General features: G+C 46.9%; 1 protein-coding gene across 1 annotated transcript; it reads left to right on the top strand.

Moving 5' to 3' along the window:
* Nucleotides 1–10,502: 10,502 nt before the first annotated feature.
* LECT2 (leukocyte cell derived chemotaxin 2) lies at nucleotides 10,503–13,813 on the top strand. Its single transcript, XM_075164634.1, has 4 exons — nucleotides 10,503–10,867; nucleotides 12,288–12,384; nucleotides 12,527–12,672; nucleotides 13,200–13,813. Exons 1-4 carry the CDS (start codon nucleotides 10,816–10,818, stop codon nucleotides 13,364–13,366), a joined length of 462 nt encoding a protein of 153 aa, XP_075020735.1. The 5' UTR covers nucleotides 10,503–10,815; the 3' UTR covers nucleotides 13,367–13,813.
* Nucleotides 13,814–18,999: the final 5,186 nt, after the last annotated feature.

Genomic DNA, 18,999 nt, shown 5'->3' with positions numbered 1-18,999 from the left:
CCTGCAGAGATCAGGTTCCTCTGTACTGCTCTGCCACAGCTTTTTGGGACATCCTCAGAGCAAAGGGAAGGCTCACAGAGAAACGACCATCAAAAATTAAAATGCTGCCACTTCCTATTGGGTCAGCTTTGACTCACAGCACAAGTAATGGGGAAGCAGGAATACTGACCAGCATCTGGCTGGTTTCCTCTTTCAGAGATGTGGGAAGTTCACCCAATTTCTCAGCCCATTCATCAGAAAGGAAAGGAGGAAGCAGGAATGACTCATTTTCTCTTTCTACCAGGAGAACAGCATCAAGGAGCTGCTGAGTTTGTGCCTCTTACTTGCAGCCAGATCGTCTGAGCCCAACACATCTGAGCAGGTTCAGTGGAAGTTGTCCAAGTCCTGGTGTAACAACAAGGATCATGTTGGCACACATAAACACAAAGACTGACACATTTAAATGAGGAAATTTTCTCCTTTTAGAGAAATAATGGGCTTTTCAAACACATTAGCAAGCCCTTTAGTGATGTCTAGAGACAGCTCAAAATAAATAGATAAATCACACAGCCATGAGCAGGAGAGCACGTGGTCCCAGGCTGTACCCAGACCAGAGGTCCTTGGCACGGCCTTAAGATGTCAGCGGGAGCAGCAGGTCTGCATATGGGAGCTGAGTTGCTCAGTGCAGTTCCTGAAGGAATTAGATCACTTTTTGGCCCTCATTAGGTTAATGCACACGGCTGTGAGAGCAGCCGAGGCGATGAGGGGTGCTCTGCCTGGGTGCAGCCAGCACGCAGCATTGCCGAGGTCTTGGCTCTCTCTTCCTTTGCAAGAGGAATAAATTTGGCACATTGCTCACAACACATTCACCGATATCCCGTCAATAATCTCTGTAAGATCTGTAGCTCATTATGAAGAGAATATAGACTTGAATTAGGAGGCTGAATCCAATTAGGCTGCACTGAGTTGCAATATTCCAGGTCTTAAAGAGACCACGAAAGCCCGATGCCATTTGAGATATACAGTTTACATGCTGGATGTTTGCAAAGAGCAGGTTTTGCAAACCCTCAGATCATTTTTGCAGCAGTCCTCATTATCCCCATGCCAATTTCTGTCAATCATAACTGGCACTATAAAATAAATAAATCCCCATACCGCTACAAAGGGGTTCGGAACCTTCTAGAGACTTGGCGCTCGTGTCGCACTGCTCACCAGTGGGTGAACTCAGCACAAAAGCCCACTGCTACGAGAATAACAAGCCCTTGATCAACTCAGCATCAAGCCCTGGTCTGTAATCTAGTGAACTTATCCTCTGCCACTTCTCACCGGGCGCCAGCATAGAAAGGCGCAAGCACGTAGCGAGGCTGCCCAACTCACACCGGCGCTGCTCCTGCCCAAGCAGGGCCAAAATGCCCGCTGGCTTTTTGCAGGACCAGTGTATGGGGGGTTTTTTTTTGGTTTGTTTTTTTGGGGGGTTGGGTTTTTTTTTGTTGTTGGGTTTTTTTGTTTTGTTTTGTTTTTGTTTTTTTTTTTTCCTTAAAGTGTCAGAACAGACTTTGCTGGCCAAAGCAACTGCTTGATCCCTGGCAATTCTCCAGCACTGTTTGGCTGACCCTTGGTGGCAAAGAAATTATTCACAACTGGTTGATATAAGGATTATTACCAAGCGACTTCTGAACCCGGTCCTACAAAGGAGGGCTTCATAATTGTGGTATCAAGTTCCTCCCTCCCAACTGTGTGCATTGTGTGGGCAGTTTTTAAAGCCTGTTATTCCTGGGGAAAAAGCTCATGTCAGTCCATACAGACACTGGAATGAGCAGTCATTGAGCGCTGGGAGAGGTTTCGTACTTGATTTAAAGGAGAGTTAGCTTTGCACAGCATGTGCATTTTGAAAGCAAGAGTATAAAGATTCAAATGATCTGCCAGGTAATGCTCTCCTGCGGCATCTGTGGCGCTGAGAACTCGTAACGTGGGGAAAGCAATATCCTGCCCTTGCTGCAAACATGGGGAACAGCACACCCCAAAAAGCATTACAAGATTTTAACAACCCCAACACAATTTGATACGTAAAAGTTTCATAAAAGCATATAAAATTAAATATGAAAGGACACTTACAAACCTCCTGTCTGTTGCCTATTGACAAGCGTTTCACACAGAGTGTTTTCCGAATGAACTATAATACTGCTCTACTTCTCTCTAAAATTAAGTAGAGATTGGTTTTGATATGGGCATTAAATAATTCCAGTTTTCAGACAGCAAGAGGGCCCTGCAACCTCTTTTTCCCTTTTAAAAAAAGAATAAACAGAAGTGAGGGATGAAGCCGTCCTTTCCCCGAAAACCAGCTGTGCAGACACGAAAAGCCACTGCACCCTCTGCCGGAGGCTGCCGAGGAGGCCGTCAGACAAGCTGCGTACATTGTATGAAGTCCTGGACAGGAGAAGTCAATTTTTCCTGAAGACGTCTTTCCAGTTGTACAGCACAGATGAAACCACAACATGGCTCAAAGCAGCTCTCATCCCGGTTAGAGATGACCAGCAGTGCAAACTGTGCTCTGGGTACCAGGAGTGATAAATCCAGCATCAAGTCACGACTAGGAAAGGATGGGCAGCTGACAAGTTTGCTTCCAGCAATAAAATTAAGCATCTTTTAGCCTAAGTATCGTTGAGAGTGGCTCAGGGGACAGCCTTGCAGCAGCATCCAGGAGCAAACAGGGAAGATGTGTCCAGCGCTCCTGGTCTGGGCACATCTGGGTCAGAAACACCAGAGAGGGACAAAGCACCCCTCGCTGCCCAAGGAACACCCATCAGCCAGCTGAAATGGCCCAGGGCATCCTCCCCCCTCCACCAGGTTTTGGGGATCCACAGCCCTGTGTGAGCTGGACTCACCCCACAGCTCTTGGTGGGACATGGTCTACTTCTGAGGGCAATGGGGCAAAACTGAGAGCTGGGGCAAAACAGCTCTTGAGCTGGATAACCATGGCCTGAAATAAAGCGCTCTGGGTTTTCCATAACAAACCATTAGTCCGTGAGGTTTTCCAGAGCCGCAGGTCTCCCCCATTTCACAATACGACGGACTAAACCAAAGCTGTGTGTCCAAGAAGGACCTTGCAAACAAGTAGGAATTTCTTATCGGAGCTGCAGGAGCATGCAGACTACCTGCAGACACTTGATTGTTTCTTAAAAGGAAAAAATCTTCCCTAGCCTCGTTGCATCAAAGCAACAAAGCCTAGGGAGGTTTTAATTAATCCTCATGTGCCAACAGAAGGAAATGCGTAGCAGAAAAGACTGTTTTCCCGAGTGAAGCCACACAGGAAAGTTATCAGCAACCCAAGCAATAAAATACAAGGGCAGGGAATGAACTACGGATTAAGTGGCGCAAGGAGGAGTTATTTACAAACCCTCTCTCAATGGTGCAGCATAGTTACCTAACCTGAAGTACGCGTTCAGCAGCGAGGGGCTGATACCGCTGGAAGTGGCATTTAAGGTATCGCAAAGCAGCTATGTCACCTCAAATGCAGCAAGGGGGACCCTGGGTGTGCTCATGTCCTCAAGTCTGAGGTGAGTTGCCCAAAAGAAAGAGTTGGATCCTCATTGGCAGCGTTTAAATTAAATGGGATGATTTTTCTAGTTTAAACTAGAATTAATTGGGGTCACTTCAATAGTCCACTCTGGTTTCAGTGTTTCTGGTTCCAAGGTAGGATGTCTCCTCACTCAGAGGATCCTGGGCTCATTTTCTGGCTTGTCAATGTAACCACACCACTCCTCTCTCCATGGCTCCCCCTCTGTCACGTCAAACCTGCCGATTCATCTCCATCTCAAGGCACATCCCCACGCTGGCCATCTTCCACAAGCTGTCAAGCCATCAGCGCCCACCTCCAATCTGCCAGCACCACTCGCCTCTGCTGCCAACAGCAAACATTCCAGCCGGTCCCCTGCCCTGTCCCCTGTTTGGCTGCGTGCAGAAGACCTCTTCCACCCAACCCTCCTCAGATGTCCCCTGGAAGTTTGCCTCCTCCATGACACCCATGAAAAAGCAGGCTAAGCCCTTTGCCCATGGTGCTGGCCAACGTGCTCTCCCTGCTGCATTCACCCTCCTGTGGGTCCAGCCCACCAGACCGCTCACCCTGTGCACAGATCTCCTTCAGGAGGCTTTCACACAGCCCTGAGCTGGAGGGACCAGAGTGGTGTGACGGCGACCATCAGCCATGACCATGGATCAATAAATCACCAAACACACAAACAAGATAACAAACACTACACAAACCTCCAACTTCTGGCTTTTTTCTTTGCTGGGTGAGCGACAGTTTAACGATGCCTTCCTATCATTACCAAGAGACTTGTGTTAAAAACAAACAAATCGAAGCTCTTGAGCCAGCTCTGCTGCACAACTGGATTCATGAGCCAGGAACAGCCTTGGCCAAGGCACTGCCTATGGAAGCAGCTCCTTCGCTGCTTGCCTCCGCTCTGGCAAAAGCAGGTATGTGCAATGGAGGTATGTAAGACAAACGATATTTAGACAGATATCTACATTTTAGCAGTAGCAGACTTTCCTACTTTGAATGTTAAGGCAAGCCGGTCGTCTTTGTCTGTACCTGTACCCCAGGCCCAATCCTCTTCCATGGAAAGGCTTGGGCAGAGGAAGGCAGAGAGGCTTCATCATAACAAACATTTAAGCAAATGGTTAATTTTCCCCGAATCAGAACCATAGACTTTAGGAGGGATTACTTGACCTAGAGTCAGCAACTTTTTCCACCAACACTAAAAATACCCTTGAATGAGCCGTGGAAATACGATAGCTTAAACACTTAGCAGTACTTTAGGCTAGACAGTGGTTTATAATTATATGGTTTCCGTTCAGAGACCTGCCAAGGGGCCATTCTCAGTCTTTATTTGTGAGAGGGCAGGGCTCTGCCAGCCCAAAGGTAAGGGCGATGGGCAGCATCTGCCTTTGCCCATCAGCAAACCCAGCCTCAACTCCTGCACCACATTTTCTGTCTGCAGTTTTTTACAGTCAAACAACAGCTCCTTTTAAAGTGTAAAAGAAAATCTGCTGAACACAAAAGAGTAAGAATCACCACAACAGCCGTATCACTTATTTTTATAGTCATCTTTATGTGCTTCCGTATTTAAATACCCAGTATATTGCAGTTCTCCATGCTGCTAATGCCAAAGTACTGAGAAGTTGTTTATGGGCTGATCCTGGAGGCCGGGGTATCTGGACAGGGGAGATTTGGGATCCTGGACACCACAAGACCTGATTGGGGATTTCGAATTAAACCATTTGTGGCAAGATAAACATCTCTCTTCCCTCTTCCAAATGAAAGCAAAGGTGCTGGAGCATAGCAGGAGGTGTGGGAGCATGTAGATGTGCAATTAAGGAAAAGCAAATCAGCGTTTCATTTCTGCCCACGAACCCCTGTTAATAGCAGCCACCAGGTCAGCATTTAATGTCAGATAAAGAGCACGTCCCCGGAGGGGGCAGGGGACTCATTCTGCACTCCGCACCCCTTCCTCAGCACACGGGCATGGGAGGGATTGCACATGCAAAGCAGAAAAAGGAAGAAAAAAGGATCATGGGGCATCTGAGCAGCCAGTGGCTGCACATACCAGTTGATCCCAGTCCCAGTGGGCAGGTGCTGGTGAGCATCCCCATAAACTCCAGCACTGGGGCTGGGCTTCCCTTAGTCAGAGAAGGAGCAGTACAGGTGGCAAAATATATATACACACACCGAGACATTTTATCTCTCTCTATATGTCCAGGGAGATGAGGAAGGCTGCTCAGCAGGACTGTATTCGCCTGCTTTCCATCAGAGGGCAGTGGCAGCCCAGCCGTTTTCACCGTCCCCTGCACAGTCCAGTTCATCTCACGAACACCTTTATGCTCTGGAGGATGAGTGCTGCCCTTCCCTGTTTCTCAGGTGTCCAAAGCCAGGACCTGGCTGGGACCAGCTTTCCACAGGCTTCTCCTGGCCGAGCCCAGCTGTGCCAAGATGAGCTCCTGCTCAGCAGGTTTTTTGGAAGGAAAAAAAAAATACCAAAATACTCCCAAACCCAGCAACAGGGCAAGAGCAGAGACAAGGCCACGGGTGGAGAATACACAGAGGGTGACCGTTACCCTGCGACACGAGGGGCATCTCGAGAGGGCAGGGACACGTGGCCGTGCAGCTCATCCCATTGCACCCTGCCACGCTGACGGGGACCCGGGACCCCACAGAAATGTCTTTCTGCAAGAGCCAACAGGCAGCTGTGCACAGTAAACTGCGGGGTTTAAAGCTAACAGCGGACCGAATTAAATACTGGGTGCAAAGCCTCACAAAGTGCTCCTCGCCCGGGCGGGACAGCCCGAGGCAGCTCTCCATCGGCTGGGGAAGCGCTGGAGAGACAAGTGCGTCTTGATGATTGCACACAGCATCTTCGGTTGCTCACATTAACTAATAAAAAACCGCTGTGTGTTTCTACGGATTGAAGCAAGGCTTTTGAGGAACCACAAAACCCTTCTTTTCCACAGGCTGAATGTTTCTAAACTATTTCCTGTGAAACTCTGCAATAAAGTTTCTCTCTAAATTACACTCATTAATTAAATTGGGTTTCATTACCATCCTTTCCCTCAGTGCCCATTACACCACTTGGATGCTGCATTTCAGGAATCCATTACAGGCTAACAACAAAAATGTTGCCTCTTAAAAAAATTTAAAAAACTATAAAAAAAAGATTTTTTGGTTCCTATTTCTTTAAAGGTCCAAGATGTTATCAGAGAAGGGGAGGAAGATGAAACAGCTGCTTTTGGACACCAGAGCGCTCTCTACGACACCCTGTTCTTCCAATTTTTTTTTTTTATAAGCATAATTAACAGAAGCAATAAGTTTTATCCACATAGACAGCTTTTTGACTAATTCAGGCCCTCTTATGCACTCGGCAGCCTCTAGGAAACTTGGGCAACACAACCCAGCACAGCAAGGGTAAAGTGTGCTGGCACATGGGATCACAGCTTGTCATCTCCTTGAGCGGCTCGTATGTGGCATTTGCCATCACTAAAAAAAAGAGAAGAAAAATAAGACATTGATAATAGACATCTGTAGCACCGTGCCTTGGGGCTTACTTCCCTAGAAATTAAACGAGAATCTTGCACAATCTGGATATTTCAAAAACCTGACATTTAGGTAACCAAACTGCCCTCTCTTCTTTACTGCAATCTACCCATACCCAGGGCTTCCATTCTATTTTAATCCGAAGGTCTTCTAAGCATACGTAGGTGTTTCAGGTTGTACTAAGTGATGAACAGAGGACAACGAGAAGGCTCCTGTCTGCTGGGTGCATATGGTGGGTAATTCCAGTAAAGCAAAAACCAGAGCAGGCTGTGAGCTTCAGCATACCTGTTACCAAAAGCTCAAAATTGAAGGGGTGGGAGGGATTATGCATTTTTAGCATAAGTTAGTTGGGCTGAGAATTCACAACCTTTAGAGCACTGCCAACAAACTCAGTCATGCCCTGCGACTTGGTAAAACAGAAAGGAAACTATTACAGCTATTTGCATCCCTTCCACAACAGGGGAAAAAAACCTTCACATCGCTAAGTGACAGCTGAGTCAAACCCTTCCTCTTTAATGAAAACTTTATTAGATCCCAGCATGGTTACAATTTTGGAAATTGCTTTTAGTGAGTTTAATGGGTTTTGGAGCTAGGATTTAATGTCATTGTCTTTTAAATTTGATCTTATTCGAACTACATTTCATTTGATTGCGCCGCGGTGCTTACTTGCATGTGAGCTTTTTACCATTTTGCTACTTATTCACCTCTTAGCGAGCAAGACACTGACCTCCCCCGGCGTTACCCCCAAACGCAGCACAGTGGGTATTCAGAAACCACGGGGTGTCCTGCAAAGCCTACAGAGCTGCAGTGTTTGGGGTTTTTCTCCCCTCTAGACATACGTGCTACCCAGGCTCTGCAGCTACTGCTACAGAGGATTGCCCTTCCCACACACACATTTTAACCTCTATTTCTTCGTGGCTCCCAGCACCACGTGAGGTGAGGAAAAGCCCTGTCCTGCCTCACTTACCTCCCACGCGGTTTCCCCTTCTCCTCCCCAAGGAGCCCTTCATCACCTGCATCGCACAGGCTCTGCCCTTGGTTTTCTCCCCCTGTCCTGCTTTAACTCTTTCGCACACCTGCCATCAATGCAAAATTAAGTAACTGCCAATCGCTGCCACCTTTCTGCAACCGGTTTTTCTGCTAAGGAAAAAACAAAACAAAACAAAACAAAACTTTGACTGCAGCTGGCCACAAGGAAAATGTGAAGAAATTGGTAGGTTACGTGCATGGCTTCAGTCCTTGGCATGTTGTTCAGACACAGAATAAGGCTGTAACCCCCGTGAAACGCAGTGTGGTGAGCACAGAGAAGGCGGGCGAAGCATCCGCTGCTCTTGCACAGTTCACACAAAATCTACATTAATCACTCTTTACCTCCCTGATCTTTATCTCAGGGTATAATGTAAAATGTCAGCAAATAATTTAGTCTTTACCATGTTTAATTCACGCAATTAGCTCTGTAAAAACTTTTCAACTCAGTTAGCAAAATCAAAACAAAGCCAAAAAATGTCCCGGAGGGGTGCATGGAGTCAAGCCTTGCAGACCTCACAGTCTTCCCATCCTCCATGCACCAGAGGCAGCAAGGCAGTAAAGACCCTGGAGAAACCAATATCCAACCCGCGACTCCAGACTTCCAAAAGCTCTTAACCCAAATTTCCCAGTGTGACACACGAGCGGATGCACATTTTCTACAGTCCGCAATGGCCAAGTGTATCGGGGCACTGCTGGTGTCGGGCAGGAACAGAAGTTTGCTGTTCTGCTGCTCTCCCGAGTCAGGGGAATATCAGAGGTGGCATGGGCCGATGGCCAAGAGACCTTACTGTTGGTTTTGAAGAATGCCTGGTGGGTTTTCCTGTTGCCTCTCCTGGTACATTCACCTCCACTGCACTAAACTGAGTCTGCAACTTGAAACTGAGAAAGTATCTGGCCTTCAGGATATTTATTAGTAACAGAATTAGGGAAAAAAGCTCATTTTCTGAGCTTCTGAGGAAATGCACAGAATTACTTCACTCATTCTTTTCTCCTCTGATCTCAATTGGTAGGTCTCTAACAAAATTAGTAATTAACAAAATGAATTTAAGATAATGCAGTTTTATCTGGATCGATAAGCCCTGGGCACGAGAAGCCTTGCACAGAGAGCTAGGTACTGTCATTTTTTTTCCTACATACTCTTGTTGTTGTTTCAAAATGTTGTTTCAAAATGTTACTGTCAAATAGATTTTTCCCCTCTCTACACATAACATCTGACGAGCAGGAAAACTGTAAACCAGGAGTGTTTCTTCTGGAGAAAAACACCACGCAGGGATTCAAATGGGAGCGTGGGCTGTGGGAAGGCAGCGGCAGGTTTAAAAGCCCTGGGGTAGCACAGCTGGCACAACCCTCCTCCTCGTCTTGCTCATTTGCAGTGGGTTGTCTGGAGCTGAAACATCTCACGTGGTCTCCACGAGGCTACGAAGCCCACTCCAGCCAGGCTTCAGCTGGGTTCAGGTGTTGGCTCTGCCCAAGCCATGCTGTTCCCCCGTCACCATTACTGCCTGACAGACATAGGTAACGTAGTTGGATGACACTTCACTGGGAGAAGGGGAAAGGAGAAGGCAGCACATGTGTCTTGAAGACATCACGATGGGTTCACCTTCTTTTCCCATGAAATACAACTTCTGTTCAGTGGCATTCATCGGCAGCTGATGCTTCCATCACTGGCAAAGAGGGGATTGAATCCTGTGCAGCAGAACTGCTCGGTTCGGTTTTGGGATGTAAGGCCAGTTTTCACCTACCTGGTGCCACGAAAGAGAGACAGCAAGAGCACAGCATCCCGGCTGAGAGCCCCGACCCAAAGCCGCGTCTAACCTGGGCTCCTGGGTTGGCACAGAGAAACAAAACGGTCAGTGGCTGCCAGTGGCACAGACCGGGCGGCCAAAGGGCCGAGAAGACAAACAACTTCCAGCTCCTGGCTGTAAACCAGGGCATCGCGTTCCCTCCCTTCCCAGAAACAACACTTGAGGTGGCCTTGTTCGTGCTCCAGTGTTCTCTTCTTCTTCAATTTCCTGTAATTTTGCTCAGCCACAATATTACAGGGTCTCTAACATTTTCCGTTCGGGCACAGTGAAGATTGTAAACATGTGCCTCTGCCACTGTTACTGCTGAAGGTTCAGCAGCAGCAGCATGGTAATATCTGGGATGCATTAATGAAGCCGGCTAATAAAAATGGGGTGCCAGGGTCTCATTTCACAGGTCGCCTAATCAGATTTCTCCAGCATGAGGTTGGGTGTGATGCGTGGCACCTGGCTGAACTTCTTCCCATGAAGCAACAGCCATGGTGGGAGGGCAAGGTATCCATCTGGCCAGATATTTTTTTAAGTTCATTTGAACAGTTTTCCCTTTCTCCACCCAAGTTGTCTTGCTTAACTTCAGAATTGTGCAACAGGCAGGAATGAAGAGAAATAGTTACAAATTGTCCTTAAAATTTGGGTTTAATATTCATGGTTTCGTTGTAAACAAAAGCAAACAAAACCACGTAGCTGCTATTGCTAAATAGGTTGGAGCCTCTACACTGCCAGTTAGGCAGGCTGGTGGTCCTCCTCGAGGGCTGCTGTCAGTTCTTGCTGTTGGCCTGAATCTGCAAGCAAAAGAACTGAGGCCACGTAAATTTTCTGATTGGCTGGAAAAATTTGGATACAGCCTCTGCTGGGATGTATAAATAGAAAGCAAAGTATTTTAGACCTTTCACTTTGAAAGCAGAGCTCTCAAGGCACATGAAAATGCAGAGAGTCACAGCAGTCATCCTCGCAATTGCGATCTCCAGTGGTGAGTTAGCTGAATTTTGTTAAACATTGCTCGTTGTAACCTGCCTTCTTTTTATTTCTCTTTTTTTCTTTTTTTTTTTTTTAAATGAAGTGTATCTGTGAGGATTTAGGAACTGATTTGTTCTCTGCCATTTTTTTGCTTTTGAAAATAACCCCTCTCGCATTGCATAGAAACCTCTATGGAAAAATCCTTTTTAGATGTGGTGAAGAGTTGTGGCAAAATTTTGTGGGAGTAATAATGTTGATTGAATAAGAAAGAGTCAGCAGAGGCATATCAATTACTAACAGCATGCATGTTTTCTTAAAAGCCTTTTTACTTAAAGATCAGCCCGCTGAGCACAGACTGTTCCCAGAGATGTTTCTGTGTTTAATGTCATCACCTTTGATTTCACAAAGAATACACAATTCATTAAAATAAATGAAGACTCCCTGGAACAAAGGGCTGATTTGCTCGAGGAAGGCATTAGAGATTTCCTGCACCCTTTTAGCACCAGACCTTCGGTGCCAGCCCCTCGTTTCCCCGTTTGCGAGTCCTCCCGGAGCCCAACGGGGACGGTGCCTGCCGAGCTGTTCACACACGTGAATAAACCTCAGCTCGCTGCTTCTTGCTAGACCAGCCCCGTTCTCCACGGGGAGCCCCAGGAGCATCCCTTGGGAAACCCCGGTAGTTCTGGTGGGGGGAACAGGGCTGTCCGAGGCTTGTAGAACCCCCAAGTCAGGGGGTGCTTTTCCTCCCTTCCCCCCTGCAAACATCCTCCCTCCCTCAGACATCGCTGGGGCCGTAGGATCAGCGTGGGCTTGACTGTGGGTGATGATGTCTGGAATAGCAGATGTGAGGATGTTACCCTACTGGCTGCTACTTTGAAACAGCAACATAGAAACCCTGGGAGATAGAAAATGCAATTAGTAAAAGCTAGATGACAGCTTTTGGTTTTGACTGGATCCCCCATTAGGGAATAGGAATGGACCTGGTGGGTCTCTCTCAGCCCTGTTTTTTACAGTTCAGTATCCCAAGATCCCAGGTGGCTCAGGTCACCTTGCAGGCAGAGACATCCCGTAGCTCCAGCCCCACGTCTGCCATGGGAATGCAGCACATCTGCCCTGGGGCAATGGGAGAGGAGTGGGTCACTCCATGATGTCCCCTCCAGATCTATTTGTTCTGCATTTTTGCTTCGAAGTCGCTGCTTTAAGTACCCTCCAACGTCATTTGACAAAGCATAAACCACAAAAATGCTGTTTCATTGCATCCCTAAACTTAACTTGCGTTAAAAGATGAACAACTTTCTAGTTCCCTGAAGCCTGATCCATGGTTACAGCAAAGTCCAAAGGGGCCTTGCTATCGATTAAACAACACGGGCTGGGAAATCCCCTTTCTAGTTTGTGGGTTTCATCTTCTGTTCTTCTCTTTTCTTCTTTTCTAGCTGCTGCAGCACAATGGGCAAGAATCTGCTCAAGTCAACCTGCAAACAAAATCAGAGGCTGCGACTCCCAGGGCTGCGGCAGATACAACGACCCCAGGTCCTGGGCTGCCATGGCGGGAGATGGCTGTGCTTGAAACTTTCTTAAAATAAAAATAAGCATGAAAAAATGGGTGAGAGGAGGGTTTCTAGCTGGCAAGGCGCTCCGCCGCGAGCTAACCCGCCTTGCTCTTCTTCCTCAGAGGAGGGAAGAAGCACAGGGGAGTGGACGTGGTGTGCGAGGACGGCTCGGTGGTGTACGCACCCTTCACGGGGAAGATCAACAGACAAGCCCGGCCCTATGGAAACGGCAATGCCATCGACAACGGCGTCCAGCTTTCAGGATCAGGTACCGGAGCTGAAAGACGTGCGTCTTGCAAAGCCTGATTGCAAAACGCTCCGATTCCTCTGTAGAGCTTTAACCTGAGCCAAAAATCATGAACCCAACCCGAACAGCAGTGTGCTTGCATGTGAATCCAAATGAAAACTGTAACTTTGAAATCCAGGTTCTGTTAATGCAGGAAAATTGATTGAAAGGATTACAGCATTTCACCTCTATTAAAAAAGTCAAAGGATGAAGCTGGTGCCTTTGCACATTTTGAATAATTAAAAGAACCGCCTCTGACTTGCTCATGCAGTTTTACCCACCTTAATCCCCTTCCCCACCCTCCTCCATGTTAATTTATTTCTTTTCCTATTCTCTCTTCTTGGTGCTATAGGAGCACCACAGCATTTTCCGGAACTTTTTCTGCTGCTGAATCTCTTATCGTTTAATTGTCATTTGTGTTTTGCTACTGAACATTATGACTTTGCCAGGCTTTTAAACCATTTCATAGGAGCAACAGTTTCCCCCTCTTTTCTCTCCCCTGTTAACAGGATTCTGCATTAAGATGTTTTACATCAAACCCGTCAAGTACAGCGGCCCCATCAAGAAGGGAGAGAAAATCGGCGTCCTGCTGCCCATGCAAAGGGTCTACCGAGGAATTACGTCCCATGTCCATATCCAGAACTGTGACCTAACAGATCCTACTCCCAACCTGTAAACGGGCGGCTGCGCATCAGGGGCAAAGCCTTCAGCCCCCCACTTGTGTATTCATTAAATTGCTTGGGCATAGGTAGTCACTCTAAAGTGGAAGCCACTGAGCCTCAAAGAGTTGTTCCACCTAAAAAGTATCCAGGAACAAAATGCTGGTGGTTATCTGAACATAAACAGACTCAGAGTGAGGTATAAGGCGCGCTTTAAAGCTGTGATTGTGTCTTGCACATCACTGCACTCGTAGACGAAGGCTGAAGCCGCGGGGGTGGACGAGTGCCTGGGAGGTGGTGGATCCTCGATGCTCGGCAGCACCGCAGAGAGCCGTGCCGCAGCTCACTCGTCTTGGACTTCTCTGCTCTCTTTGCAGCCAAACACAAAGATTTCTTCAATAAGTCAGAAATTTCACTTTGCTTGCAAATGAAAAGTCACATTATTAAAGGGCTGCTTCACTACATACTGCTTTGAATTTCTTTGCTGCTGTCACAGCGTTTGGGCTGGGCTCTGCTTTTTTAACGCAGCTGGGGGGAAAAAAACTGTATAAAGCTGAAACCCAAATCTTTCCTGGGGCCCATGACCAAAACCATAGAACAACATTAATGAAGTAACTCATTCCTTTTCCCCAGACTCCTGCTTCAGGATTGCTTTGGCACAGCCAGGCTTCTTTTTGTCCAAGTGAGGCATTTCTTTCCATTAGTAAATCAGCTGAAGACTTTCCCGGGACAACAAGCTCTTGTTAACAGGACGGGGCTTTTCAGGCCAAGGCTACCAACATGCTACTGGGAGTCTCAAGGGCTAAAGTGCTCTGCAAGTGCCGCAGGCTCACGTATTTACTAACGCAACTGCAGCCTCGGATAAGCAGGGAAGCTGCTCTAGTGGGAGCTGTGTATGTCCTGACTGACAGCAGATTTATTTTTTCTAAGAAACTACAGAAAGTTATTTGCTACATCTGTGAAAAGTGCTTAACCTGCTGTGTCCCATTCACCTTCCCCAGGAACCACTTTAACTTTGCTAAGAATAAAGCATCAGCACGTCCATTTAAATATACAGCCCAAACCCGCAGGGGCAGATAGCAACCAGACATCGATGGCGAGTCAATACAACTGAGTTTTCTGTGAAAAAAACTTTTCCTTATACTGAAAGCAGAAACATTTCAGCAAAAGTCCCCAGGGTTTTCCAGTTTCGACCAACTTTTTTTCTTATTTTTGTCATGAAGTCGGCTGCCCGCAGAAAAGAAACACTTCCACCTAAGTTTCACTTGGTTAAAATCCCAGTTTTTAACCTAGTTATCAGCTTCGCACATTTGAAAAGGGAAGGTCCCAAACAAGCCCCCACTTCTCCGTGCAAAGCCTAACGAAAGACTGAGCTACCTTGCCGACTGAGCAGGGCACCGAGCCCCCAGCCTTAATACACTCTACTGCAAAATTAACATTTTTACTTGATTTTAGTCCTTGTATGGGAAAGAAAACGTGATCCAACACTTCTTTTTCCCAGCAAAGACAGGTAAGCTCTTCCCTGGGCCACACTTGTCTCCCTCCCCCTCCCTCAGCTGTCAACAGGGACAGAAGAGCCCATCACCTCCTTTCTAAAGCACAGCCCACAGGTATCACCAGGGCCCTGGGGGCAACACGAATGCCAAAACCGCCCTGGGAGACCCCAGCCTGCCTTCTCCCTGCCCTCCCCACAGCACCCTGCCCTCCTGCACTCCAGAGGGACCCCGCGGCAGTCCCCGCTCCCAGGGACTCGTGCTCCCCCCGGCTTGTGGCGGAGCTGCTCCCAACCCACCAGCTTTGCTCCGTTTTCACCTGTACATTAACGACAACAGCTCAGCACTTTTCTGGTCTGTCCCCACAGACTGGTTTCACAAACCTTTTCAGGGCGCTATTATTTAATCTGAGTTTTTCCAGCAGCGCAGGGAGATGCAGTGCTTTGGTGCAGGGATGCGGGATGCTCCGGCAGGTACCTGAGAGAGGTAGAGGGCAAATGCTAAAAATTCCTGGTTTAGCTGGAGCTGTCACCCAGCAGCAGAGAAGAAAAAGTAAATACCGCTTTCTATTTTAGGTTACAGAGCAGCTGGGGCAAACAGTATAAGTAACTCCAGCTTTATCTTCTCAGTCTAGTAAAAAAAATAACTGGTTGTAGCAGAAGGGAAAATACAATTTGTAGCTGACTCTGGGAAGGAAATAAAGGGCTGGTAAAATACACAGTCCTAGAAATATTCAAGAGGAGGGGAAAGGGTGCCGGTGGAAGGAACAGGGGCAACTAGGCTTTTCAGGAAAGAGTTGGCAAACTCAGGCCATGCAGAATTGCTTTCTTTCTGCACCAGTTCTGCACGGATCCTTTTCCTTGCTATCCCTTTCATTTTGTAACTTTGTACCGCAAGGTCCCAGAGATAAGCTGGGATCCCAAATTGTGAAAGTCCTAACTGCCTAAGGCTGCAACCCAAATCTGCGCTATTCCCTTCTTTTTCCCCAAGCATTAAAAGACTTCTGGAGGATTCAGCCAGAGCTTTGCCCTCCCCACAAGACAGGACATTGGTAGCAAAAACATTTTCTTTGTGTTCCTCCATCCTCCCCACTAAAACCTAACTCAGGCTTAGCAAGTATATTAAAAAGGCAAAATAAATTCGAGATGGAGTCTTCAAGCAGAACTGTGTACCAGCACAACTTCAGCTTCATCTTCAGCTCATACTTAGCAAAGAAGAAAGGCAACGTGCTCAGATCTCCTGCAGCCTGCGAGCCACTGAAAAGGACGTGCCCACCCATGCCTGTTGGCTGATCAGCTAGCGCGACCTGCCGATTTTCCAGCGATACTACAATATAAGCTGTGTACACAAAGCTTAATTAATCATTGTGGCAAAATTCCTCTTCTCTCAGCCTCGTCAAGTGATCAGAAGTCTGAATAAAATAGCGAGTGCAAGTTGGTTTATGTTGTGCCAGCTTGATTTTCACCATGAAAGCCTGTGCTGCTAATTGCACAAGTAAATTCTTCGACAGTTATTTTTTAAATCATAATTTGATTTTTAGTGATTAGCACAAATAATATTATGTATTTTCCAGAGAAACAGCTTTTAAGGTTCTTTAATAACATAGTGCGCACAGATCAGCTGGGAGGCAAGTGCTCAGCATTGACCTGTTCCCACGTGAACACACTGGGCTAGCCAAGAAGGACAAAGCCAATCGTTCTGTAAAATACAGCTAGGAAGAGATTTACCTTTTCAATTGCCTGCTAACGAGCCTGGCAAACCCACAGTTACGATACTGTAACATCACTGAGAAATAAGACGTGCAGCTCTCATTTATCCAGTTCACTGGGGCTGCAGCCCCACAGAGGTTGCAAAGAGGAAGGACTTTACGGACCAAATCATCAGGTTTTGGACATTGGTTGAATCCCACCGAGCTGAAACATGTGTAAACGAAATGATGGAGAAACCAGCCCTCACTTGTGGGCAACAGACGGAGGATGGCAGCACAGCTGGAAGGAAACCGCAGGCCTTGGCTGCGGGGTTGGATTTGCCCTGGCTCAGGGTTTGGCCCTGGCTTTTGCTGATGTTTCTTCTCAAAAGTCCACTACCATTGCCCAGGAGTGCCTCAGAGTTTTCTGGCTTTTTTCCTCCAAAAACCTTATTTCATCATTTTACCATTTTCTGATTAAGCGATAATGTTAAGATAATTAATACGTTAAGAGGGACTAGTCTAACGTTTGCAAGGTTTATGGACACACGCGTGGCAGGTACCATCTATCCAAAAGCCCTGGTAACTGGCAGTGGGCTCTCCTGAAACACTACATAATTTACACAGCAGAGTCACAGTATCTTTGGAAAGGCTGAATAGCAAAATAGGGATTTCTCCTGGACAGCATCAGGCTTAGCTCATTCACTGCCTGTTGATACCAGCCCAAACACTCGCATTTGCCCGCTGCACTCTTGCTCAGTCCTTGAGAAGACTTCGAAGGGACTTACACAGCCAGGGAAGTTACTACTGACATAAAAAGGGCAAAGCAGGGAACTCGCACCGTTCATGCAAGAGAAGCAACTCAGCATTTCCCAAGCCAGCCCGCCCGCTCCATCGCCTCGCCCGCTCCCCTCCGCAGGGAAGGAAATGGCGCAACTGCAGCTCCCAGGGGCTGTGCAACGCCGGCTGGTTGTTCCATATCCTTCTGTTAGCGTGTGCTAAGCGGCCAACTCGTGTCTTTCACAACTGCACCTACCAACTGTTATATTAACACCTCCGTTGCCCAACTCCGGAATCCCACCAACTTCGGTTCAGAGCTTCCTCATGCCCAAGGGGAGAGGTCTGCACCTTCCAGCCCGCCCAGGGAAGGAACGCACTGAGAAATCTCAGCTGCAGTATCATACACTTGAAAACTGTTTCATTAAGAATACTTTACCAGAAATGCATTAGATATATTATTGTAGCAAATGACATTTTGACATGTTTTAGAAAGAACAGAGCAAGATACAATGCTGTTAAGACCTTTTACGGAGAAAATATAAAAAATGTACACAGCTATGGCAATTTGGAGTCAGCTCTGTAACACAAACGAGATGGAAAAAATCGCAAAGAACGGGTAGCTTAGAGCCATTTTACAAAATACCAGACTGCAAAACAGGACTCGGAGAAAAGCTTCTTCAGTGTCTGTGCACCTATAACACAGTTGTACTTATCTCCTTGTGCCTACCAGCTTGGCTGGCTTTACACCCAGCCTTTCCTTCGCAAGACTTTGTAGAATGGATTGAGGTGCTGCAATTCCTTCCTTGGTAAAATTAGGAGCATGTGAGTTCACAAAAGTCTATAAAAATCGTTAGCTTTCCAAGGCAGGTCTGCCCCAGGTAAAATTTATATAATGAGATATTTAAAACTCCACTAGTACAAACTGGCAGTCAGGAATAAATCAGAAATAAAATCTGGTTGAGAGAGATCATTACTGCAGAAACCCCACTGGAGACCCCTCAACTGGGAATTGCCAGGCACCACCCAAATAAAATCTTTATTTTTAAAGGTTTTTGTTTCCAGTAGGAAAAAAAGCTTACAGAAGCTAGTATCAAGCTAGCCAAGCTCGGAGTTACTTTCCTACCTCTATGCTATGAAATCTTCTTTGAAAGATGCCACCCATACCACCTCCCTTGCTGATTCTCTCTGCTAAGGAGAGCTGAGGGGGTTTGCGGAGAGCTTGTGCCAAATGAAGATGAATAAACCTGGAAAGCTGGAAAGAATATTACACAAACTCTCCCAGCTTGTAGCAATGAAGGCTGTTTCTGGCAAGGGTCACACAAACCCGCATACCCCATCTTTCAGTTCAGGGGTAAGCAGCATTCCCAAATCCTGAATACCCACCGAAAGCTCTTACCAGCACCTTGTATCATTTGTAAGTCTAGACTCCATTATATTGAACAAATTACAACCAAAAGCCCCATCAAAACTAGACTGAGGGGAGAAAACATTTATATAAATATTTGTTGGCTTGATGGCTACAAGTGTGAAAAACAGCAGTGCTTTTTGGCAGGATGGGGGAGAAAGCAGCAGGGATAAAATCAGCAAAGCCACTTGTAATAACCCAGGGAGGGCTAAAAGATTGCTTGGGGCTTAAATACTGGCTGTAATTGGAACCACAAGTGAAAAATTTGTCTCCAGCTGCTTGTTC

This window comes from Calonectris borealis, chromosome 15 (assembly GCF_964195595.1).
Source record: "Calonectris borealis chromosome 15, bCalBor7.hap1.2, whole genome shotgun sequence".
Taxonomy (NCBI): domain Eukaryota; kingdom Metazoa; phylum Chordata; class Aves; order Procellariiformes; family Procellariidae; genus Calonectris; species Calonectris borealis.
The sequence above is the reverse complement of the archived record's forward strand: the minus strand, read 5'-3'. Positions and strand labels throughout refer to the sequence as shown.

Coding starts and splice junctions, on each gene's coding strand:
- LECT2 (XM_075164634.1), top strand. CDS start 10,816: ATGAAAATGCAGAGAGTCACAGCAGTCATCCTCGCAATTGCGATCTCC. Junction 12,385..12,526: donor GGCAGATACAACGACCCCAG/GTCCTGGGCTGC, acceptor CTTCTTCCTCAG/AGGAGGGAAGAAGCACAGGG. Junction 12,673..13,199: donor CGTCCAGCTTTCAGGATCAG/GTACCGGAGCTG, acceptor CCCTGTTAACAG/GATTCTGCATTAAGATGTTT.